At 33.4% G+C, this 24,177-nt stretch overlaps 1 protein-coding gene across 1 annotated transcript in view; it reads right to left on the bottom strand.

The window, feature by feature from the left end:
- The window catches only part of CEP128 (centrosomal protein 128), a 507,255-nt gene that overhangs the window by 473,292 nt on the left and 9,786 nt on the right, over positions 1-24,177 (bottom strand). The window contains 4 exon segments of the mRNA XM_020976328.2: positions 9,766-9,807; positions 9,809-9,853; positions 11,096-11,243; positions 14,597-14,752. Coding sequence (XP_020831987.1) covers positions 9,766-9,807; positions 9,809-9,853; positions 11,096-11,243; positions 14,597-14,601 — 240 coding nt within the window. The 5' untranslated portion in view covers positions 14,602-14,752.

Below are 24,177 nucleotides of genomic sequence, written 5' to 3'. Positions count from 1 at the left end.
TTTAATCATTATTAATCATTGTAAATAAATGTGATTATTTGTTAAGTTTATCCTGAGTACGTGTCATTATATCTTGAGATCCCAACCTAAATCGAATATGTGCAGTACGTAATCCTTTCAATTACATAAGTATAACTTATATAACACAATAAAAACAAAGTATTTTAAAAGCTATAAACTATGATCAGTATAATGACTATTCTTGATTCCAGAGGATTGATTATGAAATATGATATCTGTTACAGAGAACAGACTTAGAGTGCAGAGAGGGACATACCTAATTTTACGTACAGAGAGAATTTGTTCTACTTGACTATGCATACTTGTTAAAAGAAATTTGCCCTTTTTTTTTCTTTTTACCCCAATTTCCCCCCAGGTGAAAGGGAGAGAAAATAGATTCAGGTTAATTTTTTTAACAGAGAGGTGGAGGTACTATAGATGTGAAAGGTTACATGAACTTTCAGACAAGGTCACTGTATTATTAACGTTATTTAACTGTTTTACTTGTTAGAAGAAACCTCTCACAAAATATGAGTAATCTATAAATGTTTTTAATGTAAAAACAAAACATATATAAAATAGAGAGGGGGGCAGGGAATGAAATCTTCCTTGCTTCTCCCTCAAAAGCCTTCACTAGGCAACTTCACATCCTTAAAGGTTTACCCTATGCAAATACATCACACAATCCAGATCCTGGTAGCCGTTATCTATAGACATCCTCAGGATATTTCTTTCCTTCTTCAATAAGCATAGTGCTTGGATCAGTCTCTGCTCCATCTCTTGTCCTCACACTAAGGGATTTCAACATATATATACATACATACATACATACATATATATATATATGTATGTATATGTATATATATAGCTACCCCACAAAATACCCTAACATCACAATTCCTCAATCTATTCCATTTTTATGACCTATTCCACTGTACCTCAGCTACATAATCACACTCTTGACCTTGTCATCACTCACAAGTAATCCAAATGTTTAAGAACTCAAATAATTTCATAACAGTATAGTTTTTTATCATTCTGTCTTTCACCATGCCTTGTGACCCCTAATCCTATTCTTTAGCATCACAATTACTTCCATTACCTCCATGCTTAGTTCTTTTTGCCAGGCCATCACCACTGTATTAGCTATATGATCTTTCCTTCATCATTTTGACCCTTTAGTGAATCTTTTTAACTCTAAACCAGAAGTGTCAAACACATGTCTATGACCCACAACACACCTGACCACAGCCCAAGCCAGTTTAAAATGCAGTTCCTATTTGATTTTAATGCATTGAGATAAAGACAGATATAGATATGTAGTGTGCGATTTTTTTTAAGTCTATGCAGGCTGCAGGGATCCTAATATACAGTTTTGGGGCCCCCATTTCAACTTAAGTTTGACACCACTACTCTGAACTATCTCCCAACCTCAATTCCCTTGCCCCCTTATCCTTATTATCCTATCATTGATCACATATTGACAAACTCCAACCCTGTGTTACTCTCACCATCCACCTCCTTCACTCCTGTTCACATGCTATGAAGCTGGAGAAATCACACTACTGTGCTTCTACAATTTTACATTATCTAATTTCAAATCATTGCAGCATGAAAAACATTTCATTCTTTCCTAATCAATTTGCTATCCAGCTCTCCCCAAAAGGTGTTCCAAACCTGCTCATTCTACCATAGGCATTCAACAACACTCCCTCCCTCCTTCTCCACCTACAATCTTTTCTTACGCTTCACTGAAAGAATTAAGGCCATTCACTGAGAGTTCTCTCTTCAACACTCGTCATTTCACATCACTCAGACATATCCCTCCAATATGTCCTCCTTCACTCTGTTCTCAGAGGTAGCCCTTCTCCTTGTCAAGGGAAATCCCTCCAGGTACACACTGATCCCACCCCTTCCTATCTTCTCCAGGCAACTGCCTGTGCCCTCTAGCATCTCCATTCTCTCTCTAATCTTCAATCTTTCCTTATCTACTGGCTTCTTCCCTGCTACCTGCACACTCATACTCTTTCTCCCCCCACCCCACCCCATACTCCCTCCCTCTCTCTCTCTCTCTCTCTCTCTCTCTCTCTCTCTTCTCTCTCTCTCTCTCTCTCTCTCTCTCTCTCTCTCTCTCTCTCTCTCCCCCCACACCCCTCAATTTTGAAAGACCTTATGAAAAATCAACCAGACTTGGTAAATGATTGATGGAATCCATGGGAGAGTGAGGAATTAAGGACAACTTTGAGGTTGTAGGTGACTGGAAAAATGATGATACATTTGACAGAACTAGGAAATTTAGAAAGATAGGTTGTTTGGTGAAAGGAAGGATAATAACTGATTTGGGCATTTTAATTGGATATGTCTATAGGACATTATACTGGAAATGCCCAATTATGTTGGCAATGAAGAACTGGAATATTTTTATATTTATATACACTAGTAAAATTCATCTATATTTTTCATGTTATATTTCCCTAGTTTTAAAATCAGTACCATATCTGTTTCATTAAAGGAGCTTAAAAATGTTCCATCTTACTCTACACTACAAATAATCAATCTAAAACAAGGATTATTTGTTCTTGAAAAATCTGAAAAAATGCTGCTATGAAGCTGCCTCAAGCAGGTAGTTTTTTTGGCATGGCAATTCTTTGACTACTTCTATTATTTCTTCCTTTGAAATTGGTCTATTTAAAGTATTCATTTCATGTTCTGTTGATTTTTTTTGTACTTATTGTGATTTATCTTGTATCTACTGTGAGTTGTCCTCTTCTCTCCATAATTTGTTTACGTGAATATATTCTTTTTATTAAATTTGCTAATATAGGTCAATTTTATTTTTATTTTGAAAAATCAAATCCTGATTGTATTTTTAATTCAATTATTTACAATTCAATTTTTTTTTAATTCTGTAATTTTATTTATGTCAATAATCCCTCCCAAACTCTTTTTGGCATGTTGAAATTTCCTACTATAATTATTAATTTCACTTCTTCTTGTATTGCTGATTATCTTTCTTTTACAAATTTAATTATCAAATTGTTTGGTACATATAAATTGAGAACTCTTTACACATTTTTTCCTCTTACAAATACATAATACTTCTTTCCATTTTTTTCTAATATAAATTTTGTTTTACAAACAACATTTTTGCAACATTTGCTTTATTTTTCAAATTTTCAGTTATATATTTTAGACCAAGCTTTCAACTTGTACATTCCAAAAACATAAACTGTTAAGAATAGTTTGGCTCAGTTTAATAATCACAGATGAAAATTAAAATAAATTTGATATACCCCATTATATGCATGTAATTGACAAAAATAATAACAATCAACAAAACAATGCTGGTGGAGTTACTTGGAAAGAGAATCATTCATTCTTAGTTGATGGAATTGCAAACTACTATAACCTTTTTGAAGAGCAATCTGACAATAAATGAAAAGGTTATAAAAAATAACCATGCTCTCTTATGTAATAATTCCATTATTAGCACATAATCCTACAACATTTTTAAAAACAATATCTGCCACAAAAGGAACTGATCAAAGATTCCATAGCATCATTACACGTAATTACTAAAAAACTATAAACAATATATATTAGCCAACAATAGGGTAATGGTTAAATAGTGGTAATGGAATGTTACCATTACATTGGTAACATTATTACAAAGAAATCAAGATGGACAAAAATCAGAAACACTAAAAAAAGTCTGGAAAGAGCCTTCTGAAATAATGCTAACGAAAAAGGAGACCAAGAACAAAATATACATTTTGATCATATGAGGAAATGTGAAGGAGAATAAATGGACAAAGAATCTAGATGGAGACATGCACAGAGAACTTAAAAAGCATTATGAGGGGCAGCTAGGTGGCACAGTGGATAGAGCACCAGCCCTAGGGTCAGGAGGACCTGAGTTCAAATCCGGTCTCAGACCATAACACTCACTAGCTATGTGACTCTGGGCAAGTCACTTAACCCCAATTGCCTCATCAAAACAAAAAAAAAAAAAGAAGTTAAAGAAGCGTTATGATACTTTAGGTAGGGAAATGAATTAATTCAAATTAAAATAATTAAGGAAGCACTGTTGTCTGAATTGACGTTTAATAATGTTTCTAATGAAATGGTCGATTTTAATTTAGTAGAATAAAATGTAACCCTAAAAAATTCTTCCAAAATATGCCTCCTAAGCATACATTAAGACCTTTTAGAACCACTGATACATAAAAACACAATAAATTTTTTTTAAAGTTATAACCTTACATACAAAATATTCACAACAGTACTTTTTGTACTGGAAACAAAATGGATGCCAGTTAGGGCATGGCTAAACAAATTGTGATCTATAAATGCAATATAATACTATTGAGATATAATAAAGGACAAATATGAGGAATTCAGAGAAACCCAAGAAGACCTGTAATGCAAATGAAACAAGCAAAAATCAGATGAATGATGTTTTACATTAATGTAAATGAAAGCATTACTCAAAAGCAGCATTGTGCTGTTTAATTATACTTAATAACAAATATTAGACACAGACACTAGATAATAAAACACCTTCCTTTTAGCAAAAAAGGGATGACATGATCCAACCAATGTGGAGAGCAATTTGGAACCATGGCCGAAGGGCTACAAAAATGTGCATACCCTTTGACCCAGCAATAAAACTTCTAGGTCTGTATCCCAAAGAGATCATAAAAATGGGAAAAGAGCCCTCATGTACAAAAATAGTTATAGCAGCTCTTTTTGTGGTGGCAAAGAATTGGAAATTGAGGGGATGTCCATCAGTTGGGGAATGGTTGAACAAGTCGTGGTATATGAATGTAATGGAATACTATTGCAATATAAGAAATGATGAGCAGGAGGACTTCATAAAAACCTGGAAAGATTTATATGAACTGATGCTGAGTGAAGTGAGCAGAACCAGGAGAACACTGTGCACAGTAACAGCCACAATGTGTGATGACTAACTTTGACAGACTCATCTCCTGTCAGCAGTGCAAAGATCCAAGACAACTCCAAAGGACTCATGATGGAAAACGCTGTCCACATCCAGAAAAAGAACTATGGAGCCTGAATGCAAATCGAAACACATTCTTTGATCTCTCTTTTTTTCTTTTTTCTTTCTTATGGTTTCTCCCATTGGTCTAATTCTTCTTTACAACATGACTAATGTGAAAATAGGTTCAATATGAATGTATACGTACAGCCTATATCAGATTGCATGTCATCATGGAGTGGGGGGAGGGGAGAGATGGGGAGAAAATTTGGTACTCAAAATCTTACAGAAGTGAATGTTGAAAAATAAAAATACATAAATAAATTTTAAAAAAAGAAAAGAAGGGATGATAGATTTACAATGTGGTCTATATCATCAGATTAAGTCACATCATTAGTTAGTTTTACTTAACTCTTCCTTTGTTACAAGAGATCATATACCGAGAAGTAACTGCCCTATAAAAACAAAATCATTATTATTTTTTAAAATAAGCATAAAACCAAATACTCAACAAAGGTGTTTTCCAGTGTTGTAGATTATGTCCTGTACAAAGTTTAATTGGAAGACTTTACTCATAAACAGTGAGGTTGTCCAGAGGTGCCTGTTTGTGCTGATAGCATCACACCTTAGAACACCATAAAGTCTCCTCAATGAGATTCATGGCCACTCAAAAAAGAGAGACCATGCAAAAATTCACACAAGAAAAACCAATTTCCAAAATTATAATATACAGATGGATGAGTATTCAGTTAGAATATCTTTATTATGTGTGTTGGACAGGAATATCAATCAAAAAAGCATTTATCCAGCACCTACAATACGCCAGTCACTGTGAGCAATGACTTACAATGAGTTATAGACAGAAAGAGAGAGTAAAATGACAGTACTGGGGAAACCCAAATTTAACCCTTTCAGATACAGATAAATTAAACTAAAAATAAACTAGAATTAAGATAAAGATCTGAATGGAATTTTTAGAAAATTCAGATATCAGACCTCTAGAAAATATTGAGAGGGAATAGAAAGGAGTATACCTACCTCTCAGGTATGGCATCTTTATAAAAATTAATGACCTAAGAAAGGCATAAAAACCTCACAAGCAATGCAGAAAGGGAGAAATATTAAACACATCTTTTACAGACCACAATGCAATAAAAATTATATTTAATAAAAAGTTACTTATGAAATAATTAAAAATTAATTGGAGACTAAATAACTTAATCCTAAAGTATCTGTAGGTCAAAGAACAAATCTTAGAAATCATAATTACATTAAAGAGAGTGACAATGAGGCAACATACCAAAATTCTAAGGATATAGCAAAAACAGTCTTTAGGAGAAAATGTACATCTTTCATCAATAGGACAAAGAGGAGATCAGTGAAATGAGTATGTAACCAAAAAAAAAAATACGTTTAGGAAAATCGATAAATTAAACTCCTCAAGTAAACACAAAAACAAAAATTGTGAAAATCAAAGAAGAGATGAACCAAATTGAAAGCAAAAAAGAAAATCTCTTGAATTAATAAATTAAACTAGGAGCCAGCTTTTTCAAAAAAAAAGATAACAGCAATAAAATTGACAAACCATTAGCTAATTTGATTTTAATAAAAGAAATCCAAACTACCAATATAAAAATGAAAAAGGAAAAGTCATGAACAATGAAGAAATAAAATAATCAGAAACTTCCATCCAGTTATATGCCAATAAAACTGTCCACATTAACAGAACAAAAAAGGGAACTTAAATAATCCAATCTTAGAAAAAAAGAATTGAATAAGCCATAAATGAGCTCCCAAAGGAAAAAAAACACCACAGTCACATGAATTTAGAAGAAAATTCTGCCAAATATTTAAAGAATAATTCCAGTACTATATGTTATTTGAAAAAACAGGAACAGAAGGGGTTCTACCCAACACCTCTTTTGATAGGAAAATGGTTTTGATAGCTAAACCAAGAGGAGTAGAAGCAGAGAAAGAAAACCACTTTGCTAACTAACCAGGGGTCAGCAAACTATAGTCTAGGGTCCAAAGCCATAAAACCCATTCTTACCTTGCTAGCCATGCAAAAACAGACAGCAGGCCAGGTTTGGACCTTGGGCCGGAGTTTACAAATCCCTAGTTTATAGTTTTCTTTCTTGATTTTTACTCTCCCAGGTTTAGGTATCAAGACCATACTTGTATCATAGAAGGAGTTTTGTGGGATCCCTTCTTTTCCTATTTTTTCAACAAGTTTTTATAGCACTGGAATTAACTGTTCACAATACTCCAACAAATACTGACAGAAAATGTAAAATAAATTATTAACAAGGAGACTATAGCAACATATCACAAAGATAATACATTATGACAAGGCTGGATTTACAGGAAGAATGCAAGGCTGGTTCAGTATCAGGAAAACTATCATATGATTATATCAGCCAAAGCGAAAAAAGCTTCTGACAAGATACAACACCCATTTCTGTCAAAAAACACTAGAAATCACAGGAATGAACAGAGCTTTCCTAAATATGAATTGCTGTTGTTAATATTTAGTTATTTCAGTCTTGTCTGACTCTTCATGACTCCATTTGGGGTTTTCTTAAAAAATGCTGGAATAGTTTGCCATTTCCTTCTCATTTTACAGATGAGGAAACTGAGGCAAATAGGGTTAAGAGACTTGCCCAGGGTCACATTTGAACTCAAGTCTTCCTGACTTCAGGTCCAACATTCTACTCACTGTGACACCTAGCTTCCAATATGAATAGTAGTATCTATCTTAAACCAAGAGCCAGCATTATATATAATGGGGATAAAATTAGAGGCCTTTACAATAAGATTAGGGTAAAGCAAAAATTCTGCTATAATATTACCATTCAACAAAGTACTAGAAATGCTACGTATAGCAGCAACACAGTAAAAAGAAATAGAGGGAATAAGCATAGGCAAAGAGGGAACAAAATTACAACTTTTTGCACGTGATACAGTTTACTCAGAGGATCCTAGAGAGTCAAGTAAAAAACAAATCAAAATAACTTCAGTAAAGTTGCAGGATACAAGATAAACCCACATAAATCATCAGCATTTTTGTGTATTACAAAAAAAAAATCCAGCAGGAAGAGATAGAAAGAGACATTCCATTTAAAATAACTAGAGAAAGTATAACATACTTGGGAGGTCTGCCAAGACAGAAACTATATGAAAATAATTACAAAATACCTTATACACAAACATTCTATACACAAAATATTCTACACACAAACAATTGGAGCACTATTAATTGCTTACGGATTGGCCAAGCCAATATAATAAAAATATCAATACAGCCTAAATTAGTTTTCTTATTAAGTGTCACGTCAATAAAAAGATAACAGAAGACATTTCAAAAATAAAAGACAAGCAGGACAGAAGTAGAATCAAAGCATGTGGGCTGAAAACTCAACTGTGCTATTCACAGTCTATTAGGGAAAGCCATTCCATTTCTCCAATTAGTAAAACTGAATGATCTCCAAGGTCTCTTTAAGCTTTAACTCGAAGGATCATATAGATCATCTAGTCCAAGTCTTTGATCTTACAAACTTGCATTTTTCTATTATCTTAAAAGTTTATAAACCACCTTCCTCAAAACAACTCTGAAAAATAGGTCATGGAAGTATGTTGTTCACACCATTTTAAATATGAGGAATAGAGGCAGAAAGGCTAAGCGATTACACAGCCAATAAACATAAAACTCAGGACTGGAAAACAGACCTAATACAGCTAGAGAACTCTTTTATTATTGAAAGTGCTCAACTGAAGAAACATTCTCCCATCATTTAATTTTAATCCCCAACTTCCCAATTCAAAATAAATAGTTTGCCACAGAAATAATCTACCATTTAACTAAAGGGTCATGCAATGAAGAAAGGTTGTTCTGCAGTAAACCAGCTAATGCCAATCCTCATTTCCCCTTAATAAACAGAAAAGCAAATAACTACCTCACATCATTAATAAGGTAATTAAACCTAAAGACATTATTAATCACCTAAACTTATAAAGGTTTATAACTCCCTCTGCTAATAAAATTATAGAAAACCTTATAAGCACATAATTGTCTAGGTTTATTTTCTAAATGAAAGTATTTTTTAAGTTACTAGTGAATATAGACTATCTTCCCAGTACTGACACAATTAGCTCCCCAATTACTAAAAAGAAATGATGACTTCTTTATTGCTTTTTCCAGATAGAAAATAACAGGGTATGACTTATTACTTACATATTATAAGGTAATTCAGTACAGAATAAATATATAAATAACAGCTAAGATTTAAATAATAGTAATCTTTCTAATGCAATATGTAATCGATATAGTAGACAATGGGGAACACATTTAATTAGAAATCCAATAGCTTGCAAAAGATGTTAGTAAATTTCAGATGGAACAAGTCCAAAGGTAAAATAAGCAAAACACTTAAAAAAAGGATTTTATTCACCCAGAAGACTTTTCTTAAGTCTTCAACTGAAGCATCCTAAAACACAAATTCACATCTTAGATTCACTTATGTCCTAAATTCAAACCTCTTTGCTTTAAAAAAAAAAATCCAAAAGTATCTAATCCATATACTAGTTACAAAAAATCTAGTATGGTCATCTAAATTCAAACAACCCAATATTAAAACATAGAGCCTTCAAAAAGTGGCTGTTTTCACCATATGAGTTTTCTTTTGGATTTTTGCTGAAAAACTAAGTATATAAAAAGTGAGGCAGAAAAACAGTCATAAAAGTTAAGGATGTTAAAAATTGCTCACATTTTCTATGGCTTCCGTCTGTTCATTGCTATAATCTCTATAATTGTCCCAGCATCTGGTCAACTTGTCGGAGGTTTCGATTGGTATCCTTAAGAAAGAAACTATATGATATTAATTATTCCCAAATAGTGTTCCATAACTACTGACTCCTACATGTATCTTATAATATAACAAATGTTTAGTTCATTAATTTATACTATGTTTTAAACATTAATATCAGTCTGGGACAAAAACATGTCTACCTCCTTTACTGATTAAGAACCAGACCCAGAATTTAAATTCTAAGTTGTTATTCCAGCTTCCCAAAAAAACTGCTCTAATGCCTATCTTATGAATATGACCCTGTGGCCTTGAAGGCTATGCCAGGAGAGTACAGGCTATGACAGATCCTATCAAAGTAGAATGGGTTTGAATACAAGCCCAGTGACAGTCTGTATGTCTCCATACAAAGACCAGCCTAAGATCCAAAAGGCACATCACCAGAAGTTTGGCTGCTGGGTGATGAAATTTTCAGACAAAAATAGTCAAAAAGACCATCTACTAAGATGTAGAGGGATTGTGTTTACAGAAGGGAGTTCCTACAACCTCTGAAAAAGAAGCACCTATAGCAACAAAAGCAAAGATCCTTGAAGCATATTTTGCCCCTAAATTACCCTCCTTAAAAAGCTGGGACTATGTCTTAGTTATGCTTAAATCACCTTTAAAACCCACTACAGTATCTTAACCATAATAGGTACTTAAATTTGTTGAATTAATATGCAAAAGTACAAACAACTAAAAGTCAAAGCCCATTTCTAAAAAAAAATAGGGTGACAGTGGTGGGAAAATGAGAATAAAGTATAATTATTACCTCCTCTCTTTCTCTTTGGCTTTGTCCTCCTGCCATCCTCTCAGTTTTTCCCATGCTTTTTCTCAATGAGGGACAGAAAACTTGCCCATCCCTAATATTAATTCTTTTTTTTTTTTGGCTAGGCAATGGGGGTAAGTGACTTGCCCGAGGTCACACTGCTAGAAAGTATTAAGTGTCTGAGGCCGCATTTGAACTCAGGTTCTCCTGACTCCAGGGCCTGTGCTCTATCCACTGCTCCACTGCCCCACCTAATATTAATTCTTAGCCAGATTCCTCACCATAATTTAGCCTAGAGTCATATCATCCCAGTAGCTATTCATAGTACTAAAAATGGTGTCTGTGGATTTTACTATAAACAAAAATCTCAATTCCAAGTTATATAAGCAACTGCTAGCTCTTTTTCCATTATACAGCGTTTTAAAATAAACTTTAGACTCATCCTATGTAAAGAGTATTATATACAACCATTTGAGAACTTACCTGTAAAGTACTTGTTAAGGTATGGATCTTTGCTGTGACATCTGTAGCATGGTGTCGGTGAGTGCGAGGCTTCCGCCTATCCAATCGACCATGATGGTAGTATTCTGATTCACTGGATGATTCTGCCATTGTTGTCTTCAAACTCTTTCTAAAAAGTGGAAAGAGAATGAGAAAGAAGAGGACAAGGAGAAGAAGAAAGAGAAGAAGAAGGAGGAGCAAGAAGTGAAAGAAGAGGAAGTGGAGGAGGAGAAGAACAGTTTATTAAATTGTACTAGGACAAGAAGGGAAGTTGCTGACTGGGAAAAATCTTTGCACCAAATATCTCTAATAAATGCCTGATACCTCAAATATATAGGAATCTATCACAAATTTGTAAGACCAAGAACCATTCTACAACAGAAAAGAAGTCAAAGGACATGAATAAACTATTCTCAAAAGAAGAATGGCAAACTATTAAGAGACATATGAATGACTATCTCACATCTCTGCCACTAACAGCAAGAGTAATGCAAGTCAAAAAACTCTGAGATTTCACCTCATACTCAGCAAACTGACAAAGATAACAAAAGACAGAAATCGTCATGGTTGGAGAGGCTCTAGAAATACAAGCACACTAATTCAGTACTTATTAGTGGAACTATGAATTGGTCCAACTTTCTAGAAAGCATGGAATTATGCTAAGAAAGTAACCAAAATTGGGGCAGTTAGGTGGTGCAGTGGACAAAGCACCTGGAGTTAGGAGGACCTGAGTTCAAATCTGGCCTCAGACACTTGACACTTACTAGCTGCGTGACCCTAGACAAATCACTTAACCCCATCACCTAGCAAAAAGAAAAAGAAAAAAAAAGTAACTAAAATATCCATTCTCTTTGCCATGTAGACACCACTGCCAGGGACATATACTAAGTAAGCCAAGAATAGAAAGAAAGGTTTTTTCACACCAAAATATGTTTAAAAAGTGGAATAGATACTAAAATTTAATAAAACAGTACTTTTGTGGTAGCAAACAGTGAGAAATAAAATACTGTAGATGCTCATCAATTATATAATGGCTAAGTAAATTGTGGTAGATGAGTGTAATAGAATTATTACTGGACTTCAAGAAATGGAATAACAGGAAATAAACATAAAAATTTCAGAAAAGCATGAGAAGACTTTTATGAACAGAAAAAAAACAGAACCTGAAATATATATATGTGTGTGTGTGTGTGTATATATATATAATATATATATATATATATATATATATATATATATATATATTTATATATGTGTGTATACACAAACATACTGTATACATATATAATGAATACAGTGATATAAATACAAAGAACAAAAAACAAACAAAACTGAATTTTGGGTAACTGTAATGACCAAGTTTGGCCCCAGAGAATAGAAGACAAAATGACCATCATTCTCTCCTTTGCAGAGGTGAGAGATTATCAGTGTCAAACATTACATACACTGTCAAACTCAGTTAATATGTCATTTAGTTTTGCTGACCTACCTATTTCCCCCCCTTTTTTTTTCTTTGTAACAAGAATGATTCAGTTAGCAGGGGAGTCAACCCAGGGTTATGTTCAGAGTAAGGTGGTACGAAAATAAACAAAATAAACAAAAAAGTTTACTCATATAAAATTAATTATTAATTAATCGATTAATTTAATCATATAAATTAATGCAAGATTTGTGTGTTACCACTAAGTAATTGTAAAAATATATCTGAGTGATCTCTACAAAGAATCAATGACAAAGTCAACCAAATTCTAAGGAATATAGAAAGAACAGTAGAATAATAGATTAATAACCCCATTCCATCCTCTTATTCCCCCCTCCCCTTCCTCACCAAAAAAAAAAATGCAAATAGTCCTCTTTATATATTCCAGTATACATAAATTTTAGAAAGAAAAAGAAAAAAGCATTCACCAAAATTTCCCATAGAAAGGTAGCAAATTGTGTTACAAGGAACATTAGAGTCAGAGGAACTAAGTTCAAATCCTACCTCTGATATTTACCAGTTGTGTAATACTTGGTAAATCACTTCCTCCCTCTGGTCTTTGGGTCCTCAACTACAACATAAGGGGGTAATCCATGGTAATCTCAAGGTACCTTCCAATTCTAAATCTTATGTTTCTACTTTTTTTAAAAAAACTGCCTTAAGATAGCAACTCATGCTGCAAACAAATCTTCTCTAAATAGAATATGCTTTTTTTGTTTTGTTTTTGTCGAGACAAAGAATTGAAGAGATATCTAGCTCCTTATCATTCCAGCTGGAGTGATGGCGAATCGGTATGTACTTCTCTATCCAGTCAATTATTTTCCCTGTCCTATCTCCTTCCTCCCCCATAAGCAGTACAGAATTATAGCCACTTCAGTAGCTCCTTAATGCTCTGTGGGAAGCCATTAGCACTGAGCTCAACAGCACCATTTTCTTGGTCCTTCCCAGAATGATACAAAGGTGCTTAAAAACCAAACAACTTGAAAAGAGAGAAAATCCTAAATGTAAATATTATAATGCCTCAAAAATTGTCTCTCTCCTTTTATGGCCACCTCTCCTATAAACATGTACAATACCATCTAAAATCATCTTTCACTCATTATGGCATTTTTTAGAATTGAGAAAATGGTAATGGAAGAAATCTTAAATTGAAATTCTATTTAGCTTTGACTCTTAGTTCTATGTAACTCCATAGTCAGTGTAACTTCAGTAAAAGTGGAGCTAAGTCTTAAAGATTAATAAAAGTTGATGAATATGAAAGGTATTAATACATATGTAATCTATAATCTCACACACATACCCATTTTAACTTTGTTTTAAGTTTAAAATATCAGATAACAGGCCCTTATTCAAGTAATAACTATTATACCTTCCTTAAACAATAAAAATATCCTGGATGCTATGTCCTTGCTAAATTTTAATAATGACTTCAAAAAAGTCAATGATACTTATCTTCCTCCTTTCATAAATATAGTTATGAGATCTTAGATAATCCTTAATAAAACATGCTCCTACTGACCATTTTTATTTCATCTTCATTTTGATAAATCACAATTCTAAAAATTAAATTCATTTCAAGAAATAGGCAGAGGGGGAAATATTCTGGTTTTACTGTAACTATTGACAGTGAATTGACAAATAATCATACTAAACATATTTGGGTTATTGTAGTTTTCCATGAGGCAGTAAATTTTTTAATGATAATCAGCTCTTCTCTAGCACACCAGTGAACGTACACATTCATCTGAATCCTCCAAGCAGTTCTCAAACTAAATTCCTACTATGCTAACAATTGGTAAGTAATGATAATCACAGATTTTTATATAGCCATCTTCTTATTGCTATAATTTAAATTTAAATCCAAGCATCTTATTATTTTATACTATAAAATTATTTTATTATTTTATACTGTAAAATACAATATAAACTTGATAACATTAATTAGATTCAAGATGTTAAACATTCAAGTGATATGCAACATAGATAAATGTTTAAAATCTTACTTCATACAACTAAAGACTGCATACTTTTAGTAAGGAAGAATCATGATTTCCAGCATGAGAGATTCACCGGTACGCATCAAAAGGTCAGCAACTGTTAATTCCAAAATCTGGAGCAACAAATGAAGGATGCTCTGTGTCCTGGATCTGATGGTAAACCTGTAGAGAAAGCCAAGTAGAAAGATAAAATAAAGATGGTGGGGAAAGGGCACCAAATATGTGGAACATTCAGAAAACGTCACAGCACTTCAAGCACCTAAGATTCATGACCTAAGAACCCAAACACAACTAAAATAGGAATTATTTGCTTGTCATTGGTGTTAAGAGTCCAACCATCTCTTTTATACAACTCCATCAACAATGTGCAACCAAGACCACAGGAAGGATTCAGGAACAATATAAAATAAATACTAGGAGTGTAAGTAAGGTGGATTTTGTTATGATTTTTTAGATAACAGTTTCCAGGATCCATGGCCAAAACAATCTCTAGTTCCCAGGCTCATGGCATGTAAACAGTTTTTAACTGCAACTGCACGGTGATATACAGGGATGACATAATTTAATATTTACTATGCTTGCACTGTGTTAAGTCATGATGATTTTGCTAAAGTTAACCTGTGAGCTTATTGTTAGCAAACTGCCTTCTTTGTGTGCTTCTCCATAAATTAAGAGAGCACTGTTCAGTGAGTGGGCATTTGAGATTTGTGAATGTGCTTGCCTCAACCAGCCTCCACTGGGGATTTGGAGAATGCAAAGAGAAATGCATGTGTGTGTGCTGCAACCGGCCCCCACTGCGTCTTGGGGAATTTAGGGGAGTGCATAAGCTGGAATGCTGTGCGCGTCTCAACTGGCCCCCATTGAGACATAGGGCTTGTTGTTCCCCCTTCTCACTGGCCCCTTCGAGAAGGTTGCTTAGGGGATCCTGCAGGAGTTGGTGCTCCCATTATCAGGAACCCACAGAGATAGAAAAGAATAAGAATAAACTCTTATTTAACCCTCCAAATCTGTCTTCCCGTGCTTCTGACTGGCCAGATCAAGAGTGAACCTCTTAGAGGCTGAAGCCCCAAACACCTCCAGTGGTGGCTCCTGTGTAACAAGAAGCAACATGGACTTCTACATTATCTTTACTGAACCAAGGAACTGTCTGTTAAGTTTTTGATTTTTAAACACCATCAGGCAATTTGGACACTAAAAACACTGGTTAACTGAGACCCAGAAAGCACTGATAGTGATAGAAAAAAAAAGGCAAAGAAAAAAGGGGGGTAGGGTATCAATGCATCAATGAAGCATCTTTAAAACAGACAGAAGAGAGAAAGTAGTTCAGAAGTCCACAAAAGCAAGCAGCAGGGTTGGTTTTACTACCTTAAGTTTAAAATTTTTTAAAGCTGAATATAATAGATTCACAATTATACTCACACCTACATATTTTTCTGAGTCTTTCTGAGTTTTTAGTATTTCTTTCACAAACATAGCAGTTTACATTTGTTGATAGAGTTTGCCCAGTTCATTAATTTTTTTTTGTTTAAAAAGAAAAAAAAGACTAATGCTTATAGCAACTCATTTTATGATGGCAAAGGGCTAGATACTAAAATGTCCATCAATGGGGGAATACCTACACAAATTATGGTGTATAAAGTACTATCACGCTATAAAAAAAATGTCAAAGGGAATGGTTTCAGAGAAACCTGGGAAGATTTGCATAAACTAATGCAAAGTGAAGTGAGCAGAATCAGAACAATTTATATAACAACAACACTGTAAAGACAAACTTTGAAAGACTTGGGAACTTTGATGAACCAAATGACTAACCATAATTCCTGAGGACCAATGATGAAGCAAAATACCCACATTCTGACAGAGAGGTAATGAATTCAAGATATAGAATGAAACATATGTTTTTGGATTTAGCAAAAATGTAGATTTGTTTATAAAATCTCCCATTGGCATTCATAGCCTTTCATAACCTGTCCCCTCCTTTTCAATATTCTTACACTTTACTCTCTTCCAAGTTTCTTATAATCCAGTGAAATGGGCCTTTTTGCTCTCCCATGCAGAAGACACTCTATCTCCAAATTCCAGGCATTTTCACTGGTTATTCCCAAAGACTCTCCCTCCTCATCTCCACATTCTGGCTTCGCTTTAAGCCCCAGCTAATATCTTATTTCTACAGGAGGCCTCTCCTAATCTCCATTAATGCCAGAGCCTTCCCTCTTAATTATCTCATGTTATTTCCCCATTAGACTGTGATGGGCATGTACACAAGGAATTACAAACGAGAAGCAGTGGTAAGGACATCAAAGGGAGAAATGATCAAAAAATAAAATAACACTGGTCAAATGGCAAGAATAAGGTATGACTAATAGACACCTCATGTGTTCAACTGATATTCTCACAACATCAAAATCATGGAAAGAAGACCCTAGGTAAATGGTGTGGATCTCTTGTATAGGATTTATGGGACACGGACTACAGTTGCTCAGAACGGATGGACACAAGTGGGTTATGATCTGCAGAGATAAAGGGAATACCCACTTCACTGAGATCACAGATCCACTGTAACATGTCTTAAATCCAAACAACAATTTCTAACATTTATTTCTATCCTACTTTGTACCAAATTCCCTGAGTATCAGGTTATTAGTTGACCTGGTTTAGAATATCTTATAAAGTTCTTTAGAGTATTTCTCTACTTTATTCTCTGCAATGGATCTTAAAAATAAACGTCAATTATCTATTTACCTAAACTCATCATAAACAATGCATGGTAACATGACTAAATGTTTCATAAGAAGATATTCACTGCTGCCCTTTACTACATGAAATCAACTTCACCAGCTCCTTTATTCCCTTCTCTAAAGACAGCTTACGAAACATAAGAAGTGAGATGGTGAAGCAGAAAGAACATTAAACTTAGAGCACAGGACCTAAATTCAAATTCTAGCTCTCCCACCTGCTATTTCTGAGTCTCAGTTTCCTAAACTCTAAATCAAAGGAGCTGGACTAGATTATCTCTGAAATCACCTCTAGCTATAAAATCCATGATTGTAAGATCAAAGGAAGATGAATAGCCAGGTAACTATCAGTTTACAAGTTACCTCTATATGACGAATTGATTCAAAATTATAAGAACAGACAAATGCTCAAAGAGTATGAACAGGAATTTCTCAAAGGAAGAAATTCAAGCTATCAACACTCATATGAAAAAATTTTAAAAATCAATAATAATTATAGAAATGCTACATCTCACACATCAGACTGGCAAAAATGAAAAAAAAATGGATGACTTTTGGAGTGGCTCTAAGAGAATAAACATACTTATGTACTGTTATTAGAGCTGTGAAATGGCCTGGTCATCCTGGAAAGCAATTTGGAATTATGACCCCCAAAGTGCATACTCTTTGACATAGCAATAACAGCATCAGGCCTATATCCCAAAGAGATCAGAGAAAGAGGGAAATGACCCTTGACCCTTATGTACAAGAAACCTTTATAGAGGCTGTTCTGGTTATAGCAAAGAACTAGAAACAAAGGGGATCCCTGATAACTAAAATGGTTGAACAAATCATGATATATGGATGTAATAGAATAATGTATACCATGAGAAATTACAAAAGGTATAGTTTCAGAGAAACCTGCAAACACTTATATGAACTAATGACAAGGTAAGAGATCAGAACCAGAACAATTTAGATAATAAAAATATTGCAAAGAAAAATAATTTTTAAAGACTAAAGAACTCTAATCAATCCAATGACCAAACTAATGACTGATAACGGAGGGAGGGGATAATTTAAAGAGAATAGAGTTTTCTGGTTTGGGGGGTTTGAGGGGGAGTGTTAAATAAATACCTAACTCTACAAAGCTGGTTCAGACTACATATTTAACATTTGAGTAAATTTCAAATTTGGAGTCATCTACTAGTTGCCAGTCATTCAACAGCTAACCAGATCTACAAGCAAATAAGCTGAGTTGGCTGAAAATATCAGATCAACTGTGTAATATAATACAATTTGGTGATTTCATAGTAGCTGTGGTTTCTGTTTTTCAAGTAATGTTCATTAAGCAGCGCTTCAATGCTTATTTAGTGTTACTCTGTGAATCTTTTAACTGATAAAAAATAGCATAGCTGAGATTTTTCCAACAGCTGAAGTTAGCTTCTTTGCTTACACTCTTTCCTCTCCTTTTTAAATCCCACCCCTAACTCTATACTTTAGTCCACATGTAAAAACAATATGGTGGCTAGGGCATTTATTCCAAGGTCACCTATCTCTTAGTTTTCTAGGGTCTTTTAAAAAATGCAGGCAAACATACTACAATAAAATTTTGTTCAATTATACCTGACAGATTTGTATTTTAATGTCATAAATATTACTATACTCTTAATGAATCTTATAAAGTTGACTATATATTCCAGTCCAAATAATGAATTCCTAACAATTTGTTCCTTCTAAGAACTTAATGTCCACATGTCACCCTGATCACAGTCACCAGAGAAAATGAGATTATCACCTAACTTTGCTATAGGAATAACAATGAGCTCCATCTGAGGAACATTAGTCAACTTCTTTTGTGTTCTAACCTAAAGAATCATTAGATTGTCTCAATTATGACACACATTTACATGGAAGAAAAGCAATTTATTGATTCTCATGTCTCTTCCTTAGAAGCCATTTTTAAACAATTAGCAGCTGTTCTACCATAGATAAGCTTTAAACATCAGGATAATAATTCACAAAAGGTGACCAGGCCAAGTTAAGTAATTACACTTTTGGTTTCTACATCTATCCTGAAGTTACTAACCTCAAAAAAATGCCTTCTAATGAATGAAACTGTTTAAATATTTGAAATCCAACCACTAACAAAGTATCAAGTTTTATTTTAATTGTACGTGTCTGCAATGAAAGCTACCCACCCCCAAAAGATATCTATGTTGATCTTAATACCGTGATTTTTTTCCCTGATCTTTTCATATTTTTACAATGAATTGTTTAATACAAATAGTTGCCTTATTGTTGTCTTTGACTAAATTGTTGTAATCAGTGCATGCAATGATTTTTTAGTTCTCCTTTCATTTGCTATTACTTTATATAAATCTTCTGATATTTCTTCAAATTATTCATATTTTCTTATGGTATAATAATATTCTATTACATTCACATACCTTAATTTGTTCAGCCAATTCCCAACCAATGGACACCTAGTATGTTTACAGTTTTTGCTATTCCAAAGTGTTGTTCAGAATATTTTTGTACAAATAATTTTTTTCTTGTCTACATATGCACCAAAATATTTTAGCAGCATTTTTTTTGGTGTGTGGTACCAAAGAGCCAAACTTAAAGAGATGCCTATCCACTAGGGAATGTTTTTTAAGTGTGGCATATAACCATAATAGAATATTACAGTACTGTAAAAAATGAACATGAACATGGAGAAGCATAAAGGCATATGAACTGATGGACATCACCATTAATATCATTCCCTTAACTGTTACTCCTCCCCACTGTTACCCCTCTCCACAAAAGAGCCTCCCTTTTATAACAAGCAAACAAAACAAATCTACACATTGGTTTATGTCTGAAAATTTATATGTCACTCTATACTACTAATCCATCACCTCTTTGTTGACAACTGGGAAATATTCCCTACTGGTCTTTTAGAGTTGTTCATTCTAGTGATCAAGTTCTTAAGTTTTTCAATATTGTCTTCTTTTACAATGTTGTATAAATGTATAAATTGTTCTGGTTCTACTCGGTCTCCATCACTTTATACAAGTCTTGTCAAATATCTCTGAATCAATCCCCTTCATCATTTCTTAGGATACAGTAATATTCCATTATGCTTATACATTCATAATATTCATAATTTGTTCAGCCATCCCCCCCAAATGATGGACACTCAATTGTTTACAATTATTTCCTATCAAACAGTGCTGTTATAGTTATTTTTGTACTTATAGGCCCTTTGCTTTCTTAATATCTTTGTGGTATATGCCCAGAACTGCTATTGCTTGGTCAAAGGATAGATTCAGCTTAGTGACTTGTAGGACAAAAACTAAGAAAAACTAGGATGAGGGGTTGGGAGCATGACAACCATTAAGGAATTAGGCTATCAAGGGTTAGAGAAAAGTCTGGTGAAGAAGCATGTGATTAGACTATTCATATAAATGAATCAATTTTGAATCAATTCCCTACATATCATGAATATTGGATTTTTAGCGGAGAAATGTGCTTCAAAGATTTTTTTCCCAGTTAACAACTTCTCTTCACACGTTAACATATGTAAAAAATGTTTAACTTTATGTTAACAAATTGACCGTTTTACCTTTTGGTATCTTCATTGTACCTTTTTGCATCAAGAACTACCCCCCTATCCAGAACTGAAAAAGTTATTTCTTTCCTTTATCTTCTAATTTGTTTGAGCTATGACCTTTTATATCTAGGTCTCGGTGAACTGTTAGTCTAAACTTAATTTCTGCCAAACTACAATTTCTATCAAAAAGTGAACCCTTACTTCAGTAATTTGTGTCCTTGGATCTATGAAACACTATCCTACTATGTTCCATTGCTTCTGGATATTATGTAACATTCTTCCACTGATCACCCTTTTTATTTTTTTTTAATAAGCATCAAATAGTTTTGGTGATTACTGCTTTATGGTATAGTTTGAGATCTGATACTGCTAGGTTCCCTTCCTTCCTACTTAATTTCATTATTTCCTTTGAGATTCTGAAACTCTTTTCAGCCGAATGTTGCTATTATGTCTAACTCTATAGAGTAACTGTTCACCAATTTCATTGGTATGCCACCAAAAATTATTTTAGATAGTATTGACATGGCACAATCATGAGAAAATAATATCTCTCTTATTATTTAAAATCTGTTTCTGCAAAAATATTTTACAGTTGTGTTCATATAATTACTCTTAAAGTAGATAATGAAATACTTTATATATTCAATAGTTATTCTGAATTATATTCTTTTTGTTTTGTTTTATGCATAATATATAAAAATGTTAATGATTTTGGGGTTTATTTCACATACTACTTTAAAGCTTTTTTTCAATTAATTTTTAATAGAATCTCTAGAGATCTCTTAATAAGCCATCACATCAGCAAAAAAAAAATAACTTTTTTTTTTGCCTATGCTCACTCCTTTGATTTCTTTTCCTTATATTTTTGCTACAGTGGCATTTCTAGAGCTATATAAAATAACAATGGTAACAAATTATATCTTTGCTTTACCCTGATGTTACTGGAAAAACCTCAACCATTTCCCCATTATAGATAATGGCAGCCCTTGATTTTAGATGGATACTATTTACAATATTAAAGAAATGTCCATTTATTGCAATGTTTTTTGATGTTTTTAATTTTTAAAAAGGGTGCTGTATTTTATCAAAAGTTTTTTCTGCATCTACTGATAATCATGTGAATTTTATCATGTTTGTTATTAATATGGTTTATCATAGTTATAGTTGAGCCAAATCTCGTTTCCTGTTATAAGTTCAACCTGGTCCTAGTAGATAATCTTTTCATTATGTTGCTATCGCCTCTTTGATCATATTTTATCCTGCATTTTTATACTGCTATTCATTTGGGATAGTGGTCAATAGCAATGATGTCAAACTCAAACAGAAAAGGATCCCTGCCAGTGCAGTGGACTTAGAAAGTCACAAATTAACATAATCTAAACTGTATTGTACATTAATTTTGTTAAACATTTCCAAATTACATTTTAATCAGGAAACAGTTTGGTCACCATTGAGTGTAACATTTCTGGACTATAGTTTTCTTTCTCCGTTTTGCATCTCCCTCGTTAGGGCATAAAAACCATACTTGCTTCAAAAAAAGGAATTTGGCAGGATCCCCTCTTTTCCTATTTTCAATAATGATTTATATATTAGAATTCTTCAAGTATTTAATACAATTTAATTGTAAATCCAAATGGTCCTAGAATTATTCTGAGTATTTTATATTTTTAAAAATATTCATCCATTTCATATGTTCTTACTTATGCTAGCATCCATAGTTGGCCAAAATAGTTTCTGATCATTTCCTTTATTTCCCCTTTATTTGTTGTAAGGTGGTTTTTTTTTTCATTTTTGATAGTGATAATTAGGTTTTCCTCTTTTTTTTAATCAAAATAGCTAAAAGTTTATCAATTTTATTAATTTTTTCAAAAATCAATGTCACTTTTATTTATTTCTTATTTATCAGAACATCTATTTTTGTGTTTAACTGAAGTTTTTTGTTGTTGCTTTTCAAGGTTTTTTATTTTGTAGTTGTATTCCCAGTTCATTGATCTGTTCTTTTTCTTTTTGTTTGTTGAAAGTGTTCAGAGATATAAATTTTCCCCTAAGAACTGTTTTGGCTGCACCCTAAAATTTTTAGTATCTTATTTCTATGGTGTCCTTTGCTTTGATGAAATTATATATTGTTTCTATAATTTGTTCTTTCTGACCCATCAATTATTAAAGATTAAACTATCTAATCTATTTGTTTGAATTATCTTTTTTTTATTTTGAACTTAAATACCAAAAAGGACTATTTCCACACAAAGAGAATAAAAAATAAGATTTTGAGTGAAACTGGGAAACCATTTTATACCACCTGCTATTTTAAAATGTACAATAAATTCTAATTATTACTCTCAAAACTGTCCTGCTTGTCTGTGCTTGCTTCTGAACTTCTTTTTGATCTCTTCTGTTGATTTTTTTTTTTAGTGCTGAAAAAACTCACTCCTTTTTTTGGCATCACTGTTGCTAGCACCTCCCACCTCCTATCCCCAATTTAAAATGGAAAGGGGGAGGGGGGTGGGGAAAGACTTGTAGCAAGTAAGTATAGTCAACCTAAACACATCTACACAATAGCCTTTCTAAAAATATAGGTCTCTTTTTGCACCTTTTGTCCAATACCTCTCTGTCAGGATGCGGGTGACATGCTTCATCAAGGGTCTTCTGGAGACATAGTTGGTCACTGCAATGATCAGAATTAAGTTGTTTTTTCTACACAATGCTGCTGTCCTTGTATAAATTGTTCTCCTGGCTCTGCTCACCCCATTTTTGCATTAGGCTCATCTCTTCCATAATTTCTCATGAAACAAAAGCATTATATTCACATGCCTTAGTTTGTTCAGCAATTCCTCAATTGCCTTAGAGGCAAGCTAAAGTATCCCCTTACATTCTTTATTGTTTTTTCCTCCTCTCTTACTTCCCAACCCACTCAGGATCAGGAAATATGTTTTACTTGTGACAATTCTGTCCTTTGTATTATTCCACCTCTTAATTCCATCCCATTCCCTCAATCTCAATTTGTATTTCTATTCCAAACTCTTTGTGTGTGTGTGTGTGTGTGTGTGTGTGTTTTCACTTTGTCCCTTTTAGATAATAGTAAAGTTCATTTCAACTTTATACTGTCCCTACCCCTTTCCATGTCTGTATATTCATCTTCTCAAGAATTCATTATGAGAAATGGCAAGTTCTATCCCTTCCTTCCTCTTTTGAACACTAGAGTAGTCCTTTTATTCTTTCTCTCTTCAAATCCTCAGTATCAAGTCAATCCACCTCCAGGACATTATTTTTCTTAG

This window comes from Phascolarctos cinereus, unplaced genomic scaffold (assembly GCF_003287225.1).
Source record: "Phascolarctos cinereus isolate Bilbo 61053 unplaced genomic scaffold, phaCin_HiC Scaffold_3;HRSCAF=262, whole genome shotgun sequence".
In the NCBI taxonomy this organism is placed as follows: domain Eukaryota; kingdom Metazoa; phylum Chordata; class Mammalia; order Diprotodontia; family Phascolarctidae; genus Phascolarctos; species Phascolarctos cinereus.
Note: the sequence above shows the minus strand (reverse complement) of the source record. Positions and strands in the feature narration are given on the sequence as shown.